Raw genomic sequence first — 21,973 nt, 5'->3', positions numbered from 1 at the left:
GAAAAATAAACGAAATGCTGAATCAAAACATAATTTCGTATGTTGTATCTTTATCAAAATGGAAATTTGATCTTACAAACAAAGGTCTTAAGAAATCATTTACAATGGTAATGATTTGCCACAATATACACAATGCATAGCAAACTAAGTAAAAAAATACAAAAAATATACATTTTATTCAACGGTGTGGTACAGCTTGCTTTTGACACAATGATTACGTATCCATAAAAATACTTATTTTACTCCACAAAATGACATATAAAATGAATATATTCAAGGTTCAAAAGTTCGGTCAATATTGACTTATTTCAGTAGGGTAATTGTTTCTGCTTTCAGACACAACCCCCTGAAACCGGCACGCGATTGTGGCTCAATAAACAGGCATTATGTTAAGGGTTAGGGGTTGAATCCACCCTAGCCCGGCAGAAAGGGTTAATGGAACCTTATAGTGTAAATATTTTGCTGTAACGTGGGCTTTATCCACGTGGATTATTTATTCATAGTGTATTTTTTGAACCCCAATCGAAGGGTTAGCTTCGTTAAAGAGGATACTGAAATTTAAACATTAATAAAAAAGTTAAAACTATTGAATTAATATTTTACTAGCCTCTAAAATTTTTTTCTTGTGACAATGAATTTGATCTATTTTTTAATGTTGTTATAAGTATTTTACGTTCTTGACATGGTGTATATTAAAAAAACCGTAACAATGAATACTATTTTAGTGTCATTTTAATTACAATCATGGGCCTTTTATTGGACTCATTCGTCTTAGGAATTGCGCGTGACTTATGTAAATTGACGAGTGATAGTATTCTTGAATCACATATGCAAGAAAAGTCGATCAAGAACCAGTCGAATTTATCTCAACTGCCCAAAGCAAAGCACTTGACATTGACAATCGAATGCGACATCCTACCTTAAGCTGTCAAACTTTCTTTGTATAAAACGCTCACATCTTTGAATGGCGAATATTTAAATTTTATTTCAACAAATATAATTTTAGAATTAACAGCAGTGATGAATGTTATGATGCTGGTTTGTCGAAAAATGAGCAAATTATATATTTATTTATATATTTAGACTAAACAGACTAGACATGATCCAGAAAAATCTATAACCAACTAAGTGTGAATGTAGTAGATAAAGTAATTGTTATTTTTGTTAATAAACCTTGATTATTACAATATTTGAGTTTGTCCAAATGTTCATAGACAAAAGACTGGATTTCAAAAAGAAATATGGATGTTCAAACATAGGCAAAATGGTGAATGTATAAAGTGGCCACTTAAACCAGCCAATGACAGGTCATAAGCCCTGTAAATGCCTTGACTTCGATATTCCCTTATTTAAGGTATTTTCTATCCCTGTTGTAATTTGTTTACTTTGATTATTATTATTATTTTCTATCGCTTTTGAAAGGATTTTAAAATTATTTTATTCTTTGTCTAATTAAGAAAGGAAATTTATTATTTTTAATTTGTTGCAGTCGTCAGTTTGTTTGTCATTCGCCTTGCTTGGTTAATCATCTATTTCTGCATTTAAAAAATGTCTACCTTAAATTTATTTTACCCAACTAGGCTTAAAGATTCTCTTTTTTTTTTTTTAAAATATATATTATTATAATACATGATGGAAAATACAGTTCTGTGCGCAAAATAGAACCAGAACCCTGGACATGTGTTTTTGACTCGATGCCTGCTGAGGAAATCGAGTGAAGATAAGTCCGCCTCGTGTAATAGTTAGGGCGATTGCCTACCATTAATTCTTAATGCCCTGGGTTAGATTTTTGGAAGAGTGGACGTAAAATGTTAATTAAAAAATATACATAACTGAAATACTCCTGGACTGGCATCTAAAAAGACTGATTACTTTACCTTCATGTCTACATAAAAAAGGTCTTTAAACGCTCTTTTTAATGTTTAGCAATCGCGATAGGAATCTTCCATCCAGGAATAGAAACCTTTTTTTTCTCTATAATCCGCCAGCGTTAAAATTTTTCTAGGGATACTCGATCACTGGACTACCTAGTTTTTAGGTCGTAGTAAATTTTATTAAAAATATTTTAATTTAACATTGTCGATTCACCTATGTGCTGCTGTAGATATCCTAATCAATCTTCTGAACACATCCTGTGGTTTTGTCCCTTTCTTCCTCTCTAATAAAACCTAAGGGAGCTTTCCGCTACTGTTATTAGCCATGTTATAGGACCTCTTGGATAAACAGATCTGGTGGCTTCCAAAAATAATTTTAATGCTTTTACAAAGTTTTGTAACAATTTTGACAAATTAATTTATTCCCTGTCAGGTAAGAATTATTTATATATTAGAAAAATTACCGAAAAATATTTAACTTAAATACTAAGGATAAATTAAACAAGCGGAGGAGAGCGGAGGAGAGCGGTATAGCGGAATACTTGAAAGGATCAATCGGTTCCTATATAGGCAATGCCTGTTCTAAGCGACCAATATGATGCGGCAGAAAAAATAATAATATGGGAACGTATTTGCAAAAGTGTACACATATATACATTTTTCAAATATCTTTAAATAATATAATAAGTATGTCCATAATACACGGTTTTTCAGGGACAGACCGCGAATCTTCAGAGTAACATTTTTAACATTAACAAAAAAAAAAATTCAATCCACAAACCCCTACCCCACTCCTACCCAGACGCTTCACCTGTCGTTAAATAAGGTTTTATCTCAACTTTTTTTTGTTGAGGAGGGGTAGGGGCTTGTAGAAGGGATGCTAGTCCAAGAAATTAAAAATTTACTCTATTTTGAGGTGATACAATTTTTTTTTTTTATTGACTTCTTAGAAATTTTTCATTAGATTTTTTTTAAAGCTTACCACGAGGAAATTTTCTCTAAAGTTTCGCGGTCTGGCTCTGAAAAACCGTGTGTATAAGTATGTACATAACATATGGGTAGATTTATAATATACACTGATAATCTACAAATAAAGTTATAACTATAAACAAATTTTCTGACTCTTTGCTTCCCATGCCTATTGACCATTTGCCATTTTTTTCCCCCAAAACATGTTCTACTATTGTTTTTCCAGATGTAAGGAACTAAGTTAAATAGCTTTGGTCCCGTAAAAATAGGAGATCTTTGAATCACCGCTACACGCGCTCTAGACATCATTAAGTCATTTCTCACAGAACTTCGTGTTTCGTGTGCATGCCCTGTCTAAGGTATCCCAGTGGTTATGGGTTTCAATCAAAAAAAATCATTTATAAGATTGCCTTGCCAAATAGATTTATTTTAAAGAATAATAGCCCTAGTGAAGAAGTGTTGCAAGACGAAATTGCACTAAGAAAAGCTGCAAGATTTAACTGTAATCACAAGTGTAATTTTTCAAACATTTAAACATTTTGAGTTTCGAGACGTATTTAAATGTATATTTTTTCTTTAGCAGAGTAGTTTTGTGTTATCCAGTAGTAATAATTTTGGCTGATAGAGGCGCAACTGGCTCGCTGTATCGAATAAAAGAACATGATGTAAATTTACTAACCCAAGAAATGCAATGTTTTTTTGTGATGTGCTTTTTCCTAATAATAATGTAACATGTAATATTACTTTCGATGTCAAAAAAATATGGTAAGCTGCAAAAAATCGATTATAAGGAGAATTCACCCTGCAATGTAGTACCCTATGAACCACTAGTTGTGAAAAGGGGTATGATGACAAATAAAATAAATCACATTTTACTGTCAAGTGAAAACACGTTTGTAAAACTGGTCAATTTGGGAAAGTATTTTTGATAACAGCAATCGATTATATTTATGTTTCTTAGTCACGCACGGCATAGAGAATTGGACATAATTTCTGTATTGAATATTCATTACTTCACGCACTAAACACAATACCCACTCAATGGGGAGTTAATATCGCAATATATTATTCAAAGATGTAATCATTTAACTTTATGTGTAGTGAACGTAAAATAGCTTAAATAAATTTGAAATGCCGACCGGTTTCAGAACACATTCCCTTTGTCAAAAGATTAAAAATATTTTTTCAAAAATCTTACCAAATGCCAAATTCCAAGCAGGTACCTAAAAAACATGTGTTCTGTGTTTCTCGTGCAGACTACAGATTCTCAGAAAAGGAACATATGTAGTTGATATTCGATTACATGATATTCCTATTACCAATAAAGTGGCCACTTAACACACCATGCAACATTCATCATTTTGCTTATGTTTGAATATCTATATTTCTTCAATTTTTCCATATATTGATTTAAGTAATTGTCGAGAAGGGATTTATATAATATAATTATTTCCCATTCTAGGCAACGCCTGAAAACAATTTCAAATTTTATACTTTTGCTTGGACCAGTATGTTTTTTAAAAATAATATTTTGAGTTTGTCCAAATGTTTGTAGACAATTTCTTGTCGAGATACTCTAATTATTGAACATTTTTAAAGATATGCTCAATGTAAAATCTTTGGGTTTAAATTATTGGAAGAATATTAATTATTTATTTATTAACAAATTATAGTTTACAAATTTGTGTTACAAAAATTATAAGCGCAACAGTTAACAAATTACTATATAAGGTGATAACAGATGGTATTATAAATAATGTTCAAAATAAGAATTAAAACCAAAAAAAAAAAAAAAAAAAAATTTACACAGATAAAAGTAAAAAAAAACCATCACACCACTAAAAAACATTAATAAAAAGAAACTTTTATTTCAAAATATAAATATTACCAAGGGACGTTTTTTTAAACTCGTGCCTACTCAACTAACGCATTTTGAATTTCTAATTTTTCATACTAATCTAATTTTAGGCATTTATTATGAATTTTGAAAGATAGTTATTCTATTATTATTTTAGTTATTTTAAACAAACATAATACGCAGTTAAATGAATTAAAATGGAAAATCACAATGTAAGTGTTTCAAATATAAACACATTATTTTCCTCTTTTTTTTCTCAACAAATAGAACAAATCACAGGGTTAAATTACATAACAGAACAACTTGGCTTGACAAATATTGTATTTTATTTATAAATTTTTACCGGAAATCGAACCCGAAACTATCCGTGTATGTATGTACTATCCTTTGCACTACAGGGCGGTCAATAATCAAACTATTTTTTATAATATAAAAAATATATTATTCATCTCCAGTTTTTTATTTATGATTATTAAATGAAAAAAAACCTTATTAAAACAGCACAATGAATGTGGCGCAGTCTATAAATTCTCAATATATAATATCTAAAAGAAAAATAAATATTAAACTTAGACAACCCGAAAATCTTAGAAATGAAAAAAGCGATTAATAATAAGAAAACAATTGTAGATTTCCAAATTAACAATATTTCCTTTCGTCCACTACTGTCTAGTTTTAAATATTGTATCCATCTCACATTCCACTTCCCATCCTTACAAAACAAAAATACTTTGTTTATTAGCTCCCTACGCAGCATTACATTTATTAAATAGAATCGGATAGAATTCATTAGTTAAGTATACCTCGATAAAGAAGCTTGTATAGCTTTAAAACAGGTCGCTAGAAAAAAAAGTTGTTAAAAACAAGGTTGTTTTTGTTTATTTAAATTTTTAACATGTTTATTATTTCAACCAATCGATGATACGATGATAAGTTTTGTCAACTCCCAGGCTTCTGTAGCCTTTTATTTTAATGTTGATATTTAAAAATATATTTATTCACTTAAATAAATCATCCGTGCTAGGAATCAAACTCAAGACCAATGCGTAATCGCAAAATGCCCTAATCACTACACCAAGGGGTAAATGTAACAGTTTAATATTTTGTAATAATGAAAAAATTAATTAATAATGCAAATTAAGTAATATCAGCAAATTATTGAACTATTTAAATACACCGGATAAACGCTTTAGCACAAGTTTATCTTATCATTTTTGTTTTTACTCTCCTGGTTACGTGTTGTGAATAAGGAGGTTTGATGAAAACGGGTGGTTATCCTTGAGGGTTGAAGGTACAAAATAGGGTCGTAATTAATAACTACCTCCCTATAAAGGTTAAGGCAATTAAATTAATTGTTTGGTAACCACAACAGTGCTTTTGGAAATAGCAAGGAAGAGGTATTTATGTTTTACTGTCTAATTAATTAAATTATTATTGTCTACAAGCTGTCTTAATACTCGTATAATAAATTATTAAACTATTCAAACCAAATGCTGGATAAATTTAAAGAATGAATTACTTTATAAGGTGATCATTATTAAATTTGTAGTCTGTTTCCTTTTCTGGGCTCAAAACAGCAAAATACTGAGTTAAGATAATCGGTGTCTCAATATAATCTTAAAGGAGCGGTGCTTTAGCTTTGTGAGGAATTAAGAAATAAGAGAACAGACACAGCAAAATCCGGTGACAACTGTTATCAAGCGGAGGCGATACGGTTAGCTTGACCGTAATACTGGTGATGCTTCCTAGGAGTCTTAACCGCGTTTGCCTACTTTACAAGGCATCAGGTTTTTGACGTCTTGGACGCCCGCTGCTGACTTCATCATTCATCGGCAGCTCATGTCAGAACTACGGGGCGCAAATCTGACTTGGGAGAATTTAATTCTTTTAAAATAATGTAATAAGATAAAATTCATTGCTAAATTAAACCTATTTAGGAAACTAGTGAACCTTCAAAACCAGTCGATAATTAAATGAATAATTAGTTGTAAAAAAAAAGTGTTTTCATTTTAACAATGTTTTGATTCAAAACTTTTGAGTATGTCCAAATGTTTGTAGACAGGTTGGGTTTCCTCCCTAGGGAGTTATTTAGACATAAATTTGTTGCGACAGCGAGGAAAAATATTTTGAGAAGGGAATAAGAAAGTCTAGGTGTTTAAAGGTCTCACAACCTGTCATTGGTTGGTTTAAGTGGCCACTTTACACACTGTCTAACATTCACAATTGTGCCTATGTTTAAACCTCCACATTTCCTCAACTCTTCCATTTGTTGACATTTGTGAAGTAAAAGAGCTGAAACCTTTGTCATGTGGGAATCATATTTGAATACATCGGACTGTGTCCAATAATTCCCCCACCATGCTCTACTTTAGCCGCACGCATTCGTGAGGTCGCAGCGTAATGTTGCTTAGTGGTAAAAAAAAACCAAACACAAATATAAGGTAAATAAATAGCAATCGGTTAATTTCTCTAAAATTTTATTGTGCACGCGGAATTATTGATTGAGACAACAGAGTCGATAAGTAAAATATCATTTAATAAGAGTAATTGAATTAATGAACTTTAAACTTAAAACTTAAAATATAAAACAAATTTTATTTTACATAAACTGATATTTTTATATCATGTTAAACAATATTTTATGTTTTAAAGATAATGTCGTTCAAATGTCTCCCACGGCATTGTTTAATCCGAGGTCTAATTTTTATTAGTTCTTTTATTAGATGAGCAAAGTTGGGTAAAAAAATTACTACCGAACGTCTGGAACGTCTTGAACGTCTGGAGAAAACTTATGGTATCCGTGATCAGGCTCATATGTGGTTCAGTTCATATCTTAATAAAAGAGAATATGCAGTTGTGTTCCAGGGTAAAAACTCAACCAACTTTCGGGTGTCTATAGGATTGCCTCAAGGGTCAGTACTCTTGGACCACTTCTCTATCTCCTTTACATTAAAGATATAGAGAGCATTATCAAAGAATGTGGATTCTGGTCTCACTGCTATGCAGATGATTCGCAGATTTGTTTTTATTGCAAACCAGGTGAGAGAAGTGTGCTTGTCAATTTAATTGATGAATGCATCAAGAAAATAGGAAACTGGATAGCTGAAAACCGACTAACATTAAACCCATCAAAAACTGAACAACTGTGGGTGGCTTCAGCCAGACGACAGAATTTGATCCAGAATACGGCTCTATCCAATGTAGGGAGTACCGCCTTACCCACCGTTAAACTACTGGGAGTTTTACTAAATTCTGACCTATCTCTTGACGCTCAAATTAGTAGAACGATAAGTTCATGCTTCTACCAGCTGAGACAAATTTAATGCATACGCAAAAAATTGCCGGTTGATGCCACCCGTCAATTAATAAATGCGTTTGTAGTGTCTAGAGTCGATTATTGTAATGGTATCTATGCAGGTCTACCAATGAACAAAATGACTCGCCTACAATCTGTATTAAATGCCACAGCGAGACTTATATTCGGAATCTCTAAGTTCAGTCATATCACTCCACTACTTCGGAAACTACACTGGCTACGTTTTCCACTGAGGGTCGAATACAAACTCTGTTGGCTTATGTATAAGTCACTGCACAACTCTGCTCCGGAATATCTAAGGGAACTATGCATTCCAGATGAACTAGCTGACAGGCGTCTCACGCTTAGATCAGCGACGTCTACGGCAAAAGGAAAAGTTATTATACCTCTACGCAAACAGCGCACTAAATTTAGTGAACGCGCATTTGCGGTCGCAGGCCCTATGGCATGGAATGCTCTCCCAGCAGAGGTGCAAGGCTGTGAAAGTGAAGTGATGTTTCGGAAAAAACTTAAAACCCACTTGTTCTCTAAATCATTTGAATAAATCCGTAGCATGTGGCAACAAAATAAATTGTTTTAATTAAATTACAAATTTAAAAGCTTCAATTAAATTCATTTAACAATAGAATCACTATGTAAAGCGCCCTAGAGGTATTTTATTACGAAAATGGCGCTGTATAAGTTATCCATAATAATAATAATAATACCCTGGCAACACAAACGAAATTTCTATTTTGTTTCTTCGACAATCTGACAGATGGAAAAATAATTCAATTTTTAAGTAATGCATTTGTTACCTACACATTCATTTGCTTATTACACATGAAATGTGATTGCATCCTGTTTCTTTAACATCCTGAAGCAGTATTTCTACACTTTAAAAGGACACAACACGGCATAGTTGAATTCAAGTCAGGAGTTGCGTACTGAGCGACGTCTACAAAGAAACTAAATGGTCAAAACATACACCGACTCATTTATGAGTAGTTGAGTCGCCTTCTGTTTGATGTGCGTATGCGGTTTCTGGACTATTCTTAATTATATGGTTTCTTATATACTATTTTTAATTGAATTCTGTATTCCGGGAATGCGTTTGACTTTGTCACAAGTTATTTACACAAGGCGTTTAAATTATTTGCCAAAAACTTCATCCTTTGTCATACTTGAAATTACTATTCAAATAATTACATTGGATTAAGGACACTTCAGTGAATTTGCAGCCATGTTGTCTTTGGTTTCAGAACTGACTTCATGCAAATTCAACTTAAATTTGCATTTCACACCCCCTGTTCTATAGACCCACCGCGAAAGCCTTTCTCCATTTAAGGTTCTATACTTTACATTGAATGAAGGCTCCATTGGCTCATTTAGAGTCGTTATGAATATTACGAGTTGTAAAAACTAGAATGTTTTTGTACAATCTATGTTAACGTTTATTTATATTTCCCCGAAGGCAGAATTTAAATAAATGTACACATTATACCAAATACTCGTTTTGATTAGTTGTACTTTTAAAATAAAATAGCTTATATTTCATTTATTTTTATTATATAAATAAAAGACGAGAGATACTTCAATCCACAAATTTGGAATATCCAGTGACCGGTTTCATCGCTTTCACGACATCTTTGAGACTGGTATACCAGTATTTATGTTATATTTATTTATATAATAAATTACAATTAACTTCCATAAAGAATTTTCACTTACAAACTCAAATGTTTTATATTTTTTTTATTTAAAACCTCATGTGCAGACAATACATCCACTTTGGCGGGTTTGTAGCTAAAAATACTACTTCATAACCTACCAAAAACCAAACTGGTTAAAATTTGTAATTATAAATATGTATGTAAATTCAATTTATCTTTTTCAATTACACCTATTTTGTAAAAGCATGCACAAAGAAACTTGCTAATAAAAATTCGTATGTTAAACACATTATATGATAAGGAATGTAGGATTAGATAATGTGTTTAGAAAGAGATAGGAAGAGAATCCAGAAAAGGAAACGAATACAAAAAAATATATATAAGAAGGTAAGGATATGATAATGTTTCAAATGTTTCTTAACAAGTCATTGAAAAATTACTTGGAATAACCTGAAAATTTTTCAAATTTTTGACATAGACAAATCGATTGATATTAAAATAGTTAACGAATTTAAAAAATCAAGAATAAAATGCGATCAGAATGTAAAAAAAATAACGTTTATGAAAACAGTAAGTTTTTTAAAGATGTCGTGTTTTAAAAAACGCATTATTTTTTTAGGGTTCTAGTTCTTATGCAACGCCATTTTGAAAAACGTTTTATTTTGTTATGAAAATTGTTTATAAAAAAGATAATAATTCGAAACTTTTATCTGACAGTTACATCGAAGATGATGTTATTTCGGATGAATGTATAAAGGTAAATACATACATATCTTCGGTTATTTCGCGAACATTTTCAGATCAAAGAAATGTAGTTCTTGAGTATTAGAACAAAACAAGATATATACGAGCTGTGTATAGTACAATATGGATGAACAATAGCAGGTTCGTTTTGAAGAGAGCATTGTTCAAACAGAACAAAGAAAACCATACATTACGTCAGTTTTATTAAAATCATTATTTGGTATCTTCATCTACTATCCGAAATATTAGAGGAAATCTAAGATTGATAATTTCAATTTGATTTTAATAATGAAATATGTATGAAAAAATGTTTTTTTTTTTTGCTTATTTTCATTTTTTTATTGAAATATTTTGCATTTTTTAAAACAAAATATGTCACATTATTTATAAAAACAAAAATCCTACATATGCATGGCATGTGCGTGGGTTACCAAATATAAAATACATTATGAAATATACGGTGCAGATGCATTAATAAATATATAAAATAATAATTGAAACTTACCCTCCAGTTTTCTTTTTTAAATACGAGAAAGTGGAAAATACGAAATGGAAAAAATAAAAATAGAGCGAAAAATATTAAATTAAAGTTAGATTATTTTATCAAGAAAAAGTAGGAAAGCAAATAAAAAGTTAACACCTGGAAGAGAAAACATTGACATTATTTTTGACCCAGTTTATAAATGAATTATTAGAAAAAGAGTGGCTCTAATTATCATTTTTCGTTGTGTCTTTAAAACAGAAGTTATACAGTTTAGGAGCAAGAAAATATTCTTCTAGAAGGCAAATATGCCTCTGTCCTGGTGTTGTTTTACAAAATGAAATCGCCAACATTTGATTTCTTTATTGATTATGGCGCGGCGGTTTGAGTTTTGAGTGAACAAATGCTGACGATTTACAAAATGAATTAATTTTTTCTAAAAGTCATATTTCAAAAGCTTTGTTTTTATCTAAATTAAAGCAGGCAACTTTTTTTTAGAACAACAAATATTAGCGTTTTTATAATTGACCCAAATATTTTAATTTTGGGGGCATTTTCAACGAGTTGAAAATAACTCAATATTAGGAAATGGAAATCAAGTTGAGGTAGAGTGGCGATCTAACCTCGGAACTCTGATCCGTGGCTAGCAATTATTAGCGAAGGTGTTATTAGCCAAGTTTTGACATCAAAATACTCACTATCGTCTATTTGACATTCAATTTAATGGCTTGCAATTAAATTATATGATATTATTTAAAGTAAAAGCAAACACAATATCTTGAAAAAAACAAAAATTTTTTTCGAATGACGAATAACTTTTATTTTTAAATTTGATAAAAACGGACACAATTTATGCTAACGCCCAATACAACTCTCTATTTCTCTTTCCCTTTCCTTCCCTCTTTACCCCCTTATCTCTTAATAGTATAATATAGATATTTAGTCAATTGTTATTTCTTATAAAATATGTATATTTTATAATGAAAATATTATAATATACAAAAAAATGTTCATATACCACTGATTTTCTCAACCTAAACCTTATGCACATGTTTATCAACTGTATATTTTAAAGTGTTTCTACTACGACTACTACTACTACCATCATACTATTTCTCCGTAAGGGTAAGCAGAGAGAATGGACCGCCACACACGTCTACCCTGGTATATATTCCTAGCCTTTTCCACATTCGTACATCTTGTCATACATGCCCTTCGGTTTTGTCTGCTTTTGACATGACCAGACTTAATATTTTGGTTTATCTGATCATGTCACGTCTTTCTTGGTCGTCCTCGTCTCACGTTACCGTTTATTTTCGCCATATATACTTGTTCTACCATTTTTTCGTCATCCATTCGTTTTACCTGACCAAACCATCTCAGAGACCTTTTCTTAATCTTATCAATTATGCTTGACTTAGATTTACACATTCGCCTGATTTTATCATTTGTAACCCTGTCATACATTGATTTCCCACACACTCGTTTAAGAGATCGCATTTTCACCGCGTTCAGTCGGCTTTCATCCTTCCTCTACCAGTTTCATGCTTTACTTCCATACATAAGTGTTGGGACTAAAACTCCGTTGTGCACTGCCAGTTAAGCTTCAATTGACATATTTTTATTAGCAATTACTGTGCTTAGTGCACCGTTAATTTTGTTTTCCGCATTCACTCTACTTTTAACATATTTTTCTACTCTTCCATCCCTTGAAAACCTACTTTCCATCTACATAAATTATTTTACTTGTTCGAGACAGTCAATGTTTACATTTATTATGCAGTCAGTAATCTCAATTCCCCTTTCAAATACCATTACTTTTGACTTACTATCGTTCATCGCCAATTCGCTCTCCAGGCCATCATACATTCTAGAAACTAGTTTTTGCAAATCCTCTTTGCTGCTTGCTAACATAACTGCATTTTCAGTATACAAAAAGTAGCTTACTGAAAAAATATCAATTTTTGCTCCAATACCCATCTCTTCTATCTCTTTCATACATTTGTCCGTGTATGTATTAAACAACCACCCTTTGAGATCGCAATCCAAGATCTGAATTTCCCATCAACTCACACGCTAAACTCTCCTCATAGAGAGATGATACTACACGTACAAGTTTATTGTTTACTCCATATTTTTCTAACACGCCCTACAATTTCATTCTAACTACTTTATCATACGCTTTTTGCAAATCAACAAATGCGCAGAATGGTTTCTGACTTTTTGCCAAAAACTTCTCCGTTAGAGTTCGCGGCACAAAAATGTGATCTGTGCATCCACGTCCACTGATAAAGGCTCCTTGTACGTCCCACACTTTATCTTTCGTCGCCTTTCTCACTCTCTCGATTATAATTTTCCCATACAGTGTACCGACAGAACGCAGAAGACTGATTGCCCTATAGTTTCCACATTCCGCACAAAATGTTTAAATAAATAAGTACAATAACAAATAACTGAAGAGATAGAGAATATTTCAGAGAAGAAAATATGGAAGTCTAGGCATTTACAGGGCTAATGACCTGGTTTATGTGGCCATTTTACACATTGTCTAAAAAATTTGGACAAACTCAAAATATCAATGGTACTGAAATTTATCTGATACGGAAATATGTTGAGTTAGTTTTATTGTTGAGCAGTGTAGACTGATCGGTTCGTTTAAATATGTAAATAGTGTATTTGTTTAATTTAGTGGATACGAGTAGTGTAAACATGATGCTGTGATGTTGGCCATTTTAACAGAGCACGTACGAACGATAACACGTACCCGGAACGTGAAATGTCACTGCAAACTTTAACACAATTCATTTATTCGTCAATTGGTTAATCGATATTCGTTTGTCCAGCTCAGAGTTTTTCCCCAACCAAAATAATATTATTGATCACTTACGTAATTAAACGTCACTGATTTAATATTATTCTGTGTCCGGGAGGACCACGAATACAATTCTGTACTTGAAGTAAGAACCTGAATCTTGGACGAATGTTTTCGACTCGATAGCTTTTCTTAGATTAAAATCATTCTGCATACTTACTTAACGTGTCTGGCTGGATCATATCCTGCCACTCCAATATGCGGCGATGGATATCGCCTTGTCATTTGCCATAATTGGGTTACCAAGAGTGCAACCTTTTTCCATGAGCAGACATGTCAGTAGGTGGCTGTCGTTCTGGGTTGCACCGCACTCACACAAGATGTCACAAGAGAGGTACTTCTACCAGGGGAGGCAAAAAAACAGCCTCTTGGTATGCATGCTTGGTTATAAAAAACATACAAATAAAATAATAATATAAATCCAAGCGACAAAAACACGAAGGAAATCTGAATGACTATACCAAGCTATCTGGCGCCTCCTGGAAGCGACAATAGTCGGTCAATCCCTTCGCCGCCGGACAGCCACTCCGAAAAATCATCCTCGATGACTATTTACGCATAGGCATTGAAAGCATCCACCACATACCTAAACCCGTTTTAAAGACTAAATCGGTAGTCAGATGGCAGAAGGGTGGGCAAAGGACTGTAATAAAAAAAAACGATCCAGAGAGCTGGAATAAGACTCAATTTTAAGACTTTAATCCAAAAAACTGAAATGAAATAATTTTTTTTACAACAATTAATTACATTTAAGTTTGTAAGTGAAAATTCTTAATGGAAGTTAATAGTAATTTATTATATAATAAAAGACGAGTGATACTTTAATCCACAAATTTGGAATAACCCATTAACCGGTTTCATCGCTTTCGCGACCTCTTCGAGACTGGTATCTTTATTAAGGAGTTCAATGTATTTATACAAAACAGAGGTAGAGGATAGATAATTCAAAGTTATATGAAAGTAAATGAAATAAAGTTATTTTTATCTCAAGGATCATTGTCAATTTTTTTTCGGGTTAACTAATGAGTTTATATAATACTATTTTAATAAGTTAAAGTATTTTATTATACACGTAAAACTTATTTAAATTAATATATATATTCCGTTAGGACAAACCATAATACATACTGTCGCATAATATTATACCTTATTTTTGTAGTATTTTTCACACAGTGAATTTTTTCAATCTCCGAGTTACAAAATATTTATTTTCTCCGTTTTTTTGTTTTATATAGAAACGTCCTTCTTTATTATGACGGCAGAATAGACAATAACTAATTAGTTGAATGTGCAACAATCCGATATCTCTAATGGTGCTAATTTTCCACCCGAATACAGCCAAACGTAATCCAACACATCCCGACCCCAGATTTCGGGCGAGCCGAATATTCGACCATTATTAGCCGAAATCAAAACCGTGGCCGAACTCGTTTTACTGGCTGAAATTGGCGACACCAAAACTTCGGTCGGTCACTTCAAATAAATGATTGTGTTAACGTAAATTATTATTTCAAAATAAACGCGGTGTTTATTTGTTTTTAAAATCTTTTATTGACTCTTCTGCAAAATTCAGCATTACGCATAGTTGTTTAGCCTTTTTACCGCCGAACTGTAAATCGAATGAATGAGAAACTCCCATAAATCATATATTCTCTAATTATGTATCGAATAAAATAAAATTTATTTCATCGCTTTTGTTTTAAAAACTTTATAATTAAAAAAGTTTGACGTATTTTTTGCTTTTATTTATAAATTTTAAAATATTTAGTATTTAAATTATATATTGTGGACCTCTACAAAATAAACGCAAAGTCAATAACTTATCATATCATGTCAATGTCAATTAAGATAATATCATAATTAGTTGCAATACAGAGTGAAAACATTAGAAAATTGAAGTCTGGGCATTAAAAATGTTTATTTTTTTCATTCGACGGTTTACGCCTTTAACAAAGTATAAAATAATAATTTAAAAAAAACTATAATAAAGCAAAATACAAAACACCCGTACACAAAATAAAAATCAACGAGCAAAAAATAAAGAAATAACAATGTAAATCAACAAAAAATATAGCAGGTATAACGTGCTATTTGCTGGTTTGAGTGGTAACCTAACCTTCACATTTTGCCCATGTTTGAACCTGTACATTTTGTCAACTCTTCTATTTGTTGATTTAAGTTAAGATAATAGCTGATACCTTTATTGTTGTGAAGAGCTTCATTTGATTAAAGAAGCAATGCCTAAAAATATGTTTTTATTTTTAAAAAATATTTTCCTTCATATTTCATTTTTAAAATGTTCTCCATCTCTGTTGTAGTGGGTTTCTCTTAATGATTCCCTAGTGTGAGATCCAGTGAACAAACATTGGGACAAACTCAAAATATTGTCAAAAAAGTATTTAAGTATTGATGGAATGTTTGTTTTTTTGCAGCCGACAGCAGTTTCCTGTTGGCCAACGCCCAGATAGTAGACTTCCCAATAGTCTACTGCAACGAAGGCCTTTTTGTAAGATCAGCGGATACAACAGGGCTGAAGTAATGCAGAAATCTTGCAGGTTGTATAATACATAACACCCCTTAAGTATAGATTGTAATAACTGTAACGAACAAGATAAAACAATTCTATTTATTTTTATTCAATCATTCATTTTCATTTTTATCTCAAAAGAGGCACATGTCATTAAATTTTCTCCATTTCTGTGTCCGTGTGGAATGACGAATACGGTTATGTATCTGAAAAAAGAACCAGAAGCTGGGCTACGATAACAGTGGAAAGAGAATGTGCGATACATGACAACTGTAATGAGTAGGCATTTGAGCAATGTTTTCTGTCACGCTCTCTCTACAAAAAACAACTGCACATTGGACTAATTTGCCTAACTACAATCGGAAAAAATCGACGTTTTGCTGTCCCGTTTTCCGCACCCCAAAACTTAACAGATTTGGTTATTTTGTGTTGGTACCTTTGCTGTTTTGAATTTTGTTTTTTTATTTTTAGATTTTTTTGTATTATCCCTTACGGATCTATTACATACATTTTACAATGATTTCTAATTTTTTATTCATATTCTGTTGTTGATAATAATATTTTATACATACATCTTTTAAAAAGTTTGTCTGAGTCTTTTATTTTGTTTTTTTTAGTAGTTTATTGTATAATTTCAGTCCCTGGTTTATAAGTCTAGACTGTCTTTGTCTTGTTTTAGAAGGCTGCTTAAGATATTTTTCTGATTTTATTTTTTTATTATCTTTATTTATGGAAACATACAATACAGTTACAAAGTTTAATATTTAACACAATAAGACTTAATTCTAATGGACCAGTGAAGTTTCCATATAAAAAGCAATTATATGTAAGGTTTATTATAAAAGTATAAAAAAAGAAGGAAAAAGAAAAACATTAATGAAAGTTGTTTAAAAATTAAATTTAAGTGAAAAAAAGATATGTCAAAGTTGTAGTTGTGGTGAGTATTTACAGATGGAAATAATATTATGTAGTGTGTCCATGTTGACAACATTTTTTTCAGTTTTAGTTTTCGTCTACAATAACATCAGTGGCTTATTTATATATTAATTTTAAGGATTCTAGTTTAAAGAGTTCAGTTTTATTTAATCGCTTAGTTTGTTCAAATAGTTCTTTGGTTGCTGGTAGACAAGGGAGGTCATATGCTTACTTTAATATTTTATTTTGCTGTCTTTGTAGTCTGTTTATGTCATTTTGATTTCCTGGTCCCTATAATAGTTGCAAATAACATATTTGAGTTTTAACTAATCTTCATGCATTTGAATTTTTCCGTTTTTAGAACAAAGTTTTTATTTAAAAAAAAAAACTAAATTGTATACCGTACGTCTGAGACGACATATAAAACTAGGCGCTTTTGGGTTTTTAGGTGGTCCTAGCTTCAATAAGACATAATTTTTCAAAAAACAAAGCAATAGAGGCACACCAATACTAAATATTCATAGTGTGTAAAAAATTTATTGCGCTATCGCCATAATACAGGAAGAAAATACGGGTGTGCGTTGTATAAAGAAAAGTGAGACCGCGATTCCTCTTAACATGCGCAGAACGCATAACGCGAGACATCTTAACTGGAGATGCAGGAATACCGATCTCAATTATATGTCTTCCTGCAAAAAGCACCACTTGCTTAGTTTAGAAGTTCGCCGTCTACTATTAGACATGGGGTGTTCGTCATGACATATAGTGGACGCCTGGATAGTCCGGCTCTTATGTCGGAGTTATCATTAAAGTCCCTGGCTACCACACCCGTCACACGTCGAGCTCTCTATTTCATGTGCCAGCAGTTCATACGAACTATGCCCAGAACTCTCCCTATACGTTAGCTCGTGAATATAATTGTAGCTTTCCTCCTATTGATCTATTTGATAGTAAAAAAATAACATTAAAAATGCGCGCTTTAAACATACTTTTTTTTGTCTTTTCCTTAGTTTCTGTAATAAAATATTATTTTATCGGTAATTGTTAAATTTTTTTAATTTTTTATATTTTTGACACACAAGTCCACCCTTATTCTAATACAACACCCACTCATCCACCCTCTCACACACTTACACTCACACAAACACACTAGTATGTATTGTACGTGTATTTAATGTATTTCTGTGGGTTTCTGTCATTGGTTTTATTCTCTGTATATTTTATTTGTTTGTTTTTACATGTAATAAGTTGATATTCCCAAAAAAAAAATAGTGTTTTTCAATAAATTTTATTTTTAGAAATTAAGTGGAAACTATTTTATTTCAATGTTTTGCATCGTTGACATTAATCGCAGCTCATAGGAAGAATATTTTTAAAATGTTTTTTTTTTTATTAAAGTCTGATTTGTTAAAAGGCGTTAGACCCGTCATTGTATACTTAAAGTGATCAAAGAACACAATGTGTAATATTCACCTCTGTCTCTATACTGTAAACTAAAAGGGTTGAAACCGTTATTTTATTTGTTTGCACCAAACAGGCCAGGAAAACCAATTACAGTGGTGAATTACAACACAGAACACCCAAGCTTTGAAAAATCTATTTTTTTATTTCTGTGTTCTCACCGAAAATCGAACTTGGAACCTCCGTGCTTAAGTCAAGTGTCTCAACTATTAGACCACAGAGCCTACCAATCGACGTGGGTGAGATTCATCTTTACTTGAATAGGGATTGTTTAGTAATAATTTAAATCGTATTAGAAATAGATCCGATAGTGTACTGTCAGTTCCAGGATGCAGAACTCAGTTTAGCATAGGGACACTCCTACATGTTGGTTTAAGATCCTTCAATATTTTAACTAAGGAACTACAAAACATTAAATCACCAGTACAGTTTAAAGTAGGTTCGAGGTCTTGGATTAGCATGGAAGGAACAGATAGACACATTCTTTTAAAAATAAAAAAATAAAAAATAAAATCATACTGCAAATAAATCACGCTTTCGTAATATCAGCATATGTTAATTTGGTTTTTCTTTATTTTTCTTTTCTTTTTATGTCAAACCATATTTATATGCTATAAACTTTTTAATAATTAAAAAAGGAATGGCCCACGCTCAGACGCTGAAGTCTTTGTGGGCATTTTTTTTCCAATTTATGTTTAGCTTAATTTTAAGATGTATTTTTCTAAAGTGTATTTTTGTAATTTTATTCTATGTAAATAGTATATGTATGGAAAACAAACAAAAAAAAAACACTTCTTAAGAAATGTTGCAACTATCTGGCTGAATTATTTTACCTTCTAGTACCGCCTGAGAAAACTTTTGAATTTCAATACTTGTTCTGATACCAGATCGACCAGTTATAAACAGTATTTTTAGTACGTCCAAATGTTTGTAGACAAGGCCCACCCCTTAAAAAGTCACTATATTTACATGTATGGGGCTTCTTAGTGTAATGGCTGGCGTATTTGGCCACCACCACAACCCCACGGCCACATCAAAAAAATATATGTAAACGAGTCTAATAAAAAATATTCCAGTGTTTTTACTAAGGATTTAATTTTCAACGAGAAATTTCGACTTTTTTCTGTTTTCTATTAGTGAAAATATCTTCTTGGGTTTTGAATTAACTTTTTCTGCTTGGTTGTGCCTACTTGAAGTCTGTATTTTCTAAAAATAATTTATTCATGACACCGTCTGAGAATAATTTAATACTGAGAAAACTGACGACTTGTTTTAAATTTTACTTCGTAACTTGATGCAAGCTTAAACAAAATATTAAAGTCCAAGGAAATAAATTTAATTTAATAAACGTAATTGTTATTTGTTTTCTTTAAGTGTTTTATTTTATTTTATTTATTGCATTTACGGCCTACATCTTCTTGCGGTGCCTGGTCAAATACTCCTGACGCCGACGTTGGCGATCACTACAGCGAAAGCATCCAGGTCCTGTGCTACTCTTGTATTCCGCAGCCAGGACAACTGCTTATTGGTAGTACTCGCCATAGCGATTCCTGGAAAAAGATGACCAGAATGGTTTCCTTTTGCCTTCTATGGTGGATTTTTCTAACGAGGTTACCTTCCTTACCTGTCGGTTTTGGCTTGAGGCGCCAGAACTCGCCTTTCATCCTCTCGTTATCTGCTGTAATCATACCGTTACGAGTGTGATCCCACCGTCCAGGATTTGCGATGTGGACACGAACGAGTTGGACTAGTCAGTGGTGTTGCCGGTAGAATGCAACTAGGTGTTCGCATAATCTTATAGAATCACACCCTCCGGCAAGATGTGACTCACTGTGACCCTACTCACAGTTCGAATCCCAACATGTAGAAAATTAATATTGGTACCAGAACTGTACTGATTATCATCTCGTCCTTTATGCACCTAATGAAGCATAAGGCACTGCATTAGGACACCAACCAAAATGTATCTTAATAATTTTCGTTACATGTTACATGGTTCAGGTTCCAGTCCTGGGACTGTGAAATATTCCAGTGAAATAAATATTTTATAATAAATATTGAATATTAACCATGTCAGCAATCGAACTCGAGACTTCCTTCATAGTAGGCAAACGCGTAAGGCAGATACAAAAGATTGTAGAGTGAAAAGAAACTACTCTAAAAATTTTAACATGAAATATACGAGATGATAATATACTATATTATCATCTCGTAAATGGTGTTTTTGAATCACGAATTTCAAATGGTTGAAATATGAATTACACACCGCAATATTTCATAGAACTTAGACTAGCATCTGAAGCGTAAGACTGATCATCTTACCTTCATGTAACAAAAATGATCTAGATATGGTGCGATTAGTGTTCCAATGCAGTGCCCTATGTACCATTTGGTACCGAAAGGGAATGATGATGATAAAAAATTCAATTTTGGTCAAAATTAAAAAAAAAAAAAATATTTTAGTGTTTCAAAAAAGTCAATTAAAATATTTGAATGGAGCCAAATATATTTTTTTTATTTTGGTACAGGTTTTTAGGCAAATGAATACGAAAACAAATTTTTTTCAATTTTTTTGATAAAAAAAAAAAATAAAGCTGTAAATAATTTACTATTAGAAAATGGAAACTAAGTTGGGGTTAAGTGCGGTTCAAACCACTGACCTTTTATCTCTGAGTCCGCAACACTACCCACGGGACCACAACCCGACAATTTTTTTTGTTTCATTTATAATTATTATTTTGGATGTCTAAGCGCCATTTTCGTAATCCCTCAAGGGCACATTACAAAGAAGAATATAAAAGCGTATCTTTGCATATTCTTTGTATTTATTATGTCGCTTCGTAACTTATACATATTCATAAAATACGTTTGGCTTATCAACATGTCAGCAGCGAAAGTAACATTCTGGTGATTCAAAGCTCGTGTTGTCACCACAAGGAGATACAGCCTTCTTTGTAGATAAAGCCTTCGACCTTTCATCCCCTTTCTTGTTGCCAGCCGAAGTAATTATTCGCCTCTCGGAAGGGTCGATTTGCTTAACCAAGTACTATTAGTGTCTCCGGCAGGCAAAAACACAAGACTGAATTAGAGCAGATTACTTTTATGACAAGAGAGGGCTTTGATCGAGATAAATATTTGAAAAAAAGTTTTAAGCTGAGTTGCGGTTCCGTCGTAGTGTTGTGGACTCACGGATTAAAGTTGCAAAGTTCAATTCTCACTTTGCTACTATTTGATTTTCCGCACACGTAATTTATGTCTTTTAAGAAATGGTCTGAAAATTGAAATATTTAGATACACAATAAAT

The 21,973-nt window shown here is 32.1% G+C and overlaps 1 protein-coding gene across 1 annotated transcript in view; it reads left to right on the top strand.

Annotated features, from left to right (window-relative positions):
- The window catches only part of LOC148273456 (potassium voltage-gated channel protein eag-like), a gene marked incomplete at its 3' end in the record, with an annotated part of 231,435 nt that overhangs the window by 167,881 nt on the left and 41,581 nt on the right, over nt 1–21,973 (top strand). The window contains 2 exon segments of the mRNA XM_088238688.1: nt 16,199–16,263; nt 16,266–16,321. Of these exon segments, the coding sequence (XP_088094814.1) occupies nt 16,199–16,263; nt 16,266–16,321 (121 nt within the window).

The sequence above is a fragment of the Micrasema longulum genome, unplaced genomic scaffold (genome assembly GCF_059751315.1).
Source record: "Micrasema longulum isolate JH-2025_06_02 unplaced genomic scaffold, ASM5975131v1 h1tg001946l, whole genome shotgun sequence".
Classification (NCBI taxonomy): domain Eukaryota; kingdom Metazoa; phylum Arthropoda; class Insecta; order Trichoptera; family Brachycentridae; genus Micrasema; species Micrasema longulum.
Note: the sequence above shows the minus strand (reverse complement) of the source record. Positions and strands in the feature narration are given on the sequence as shown.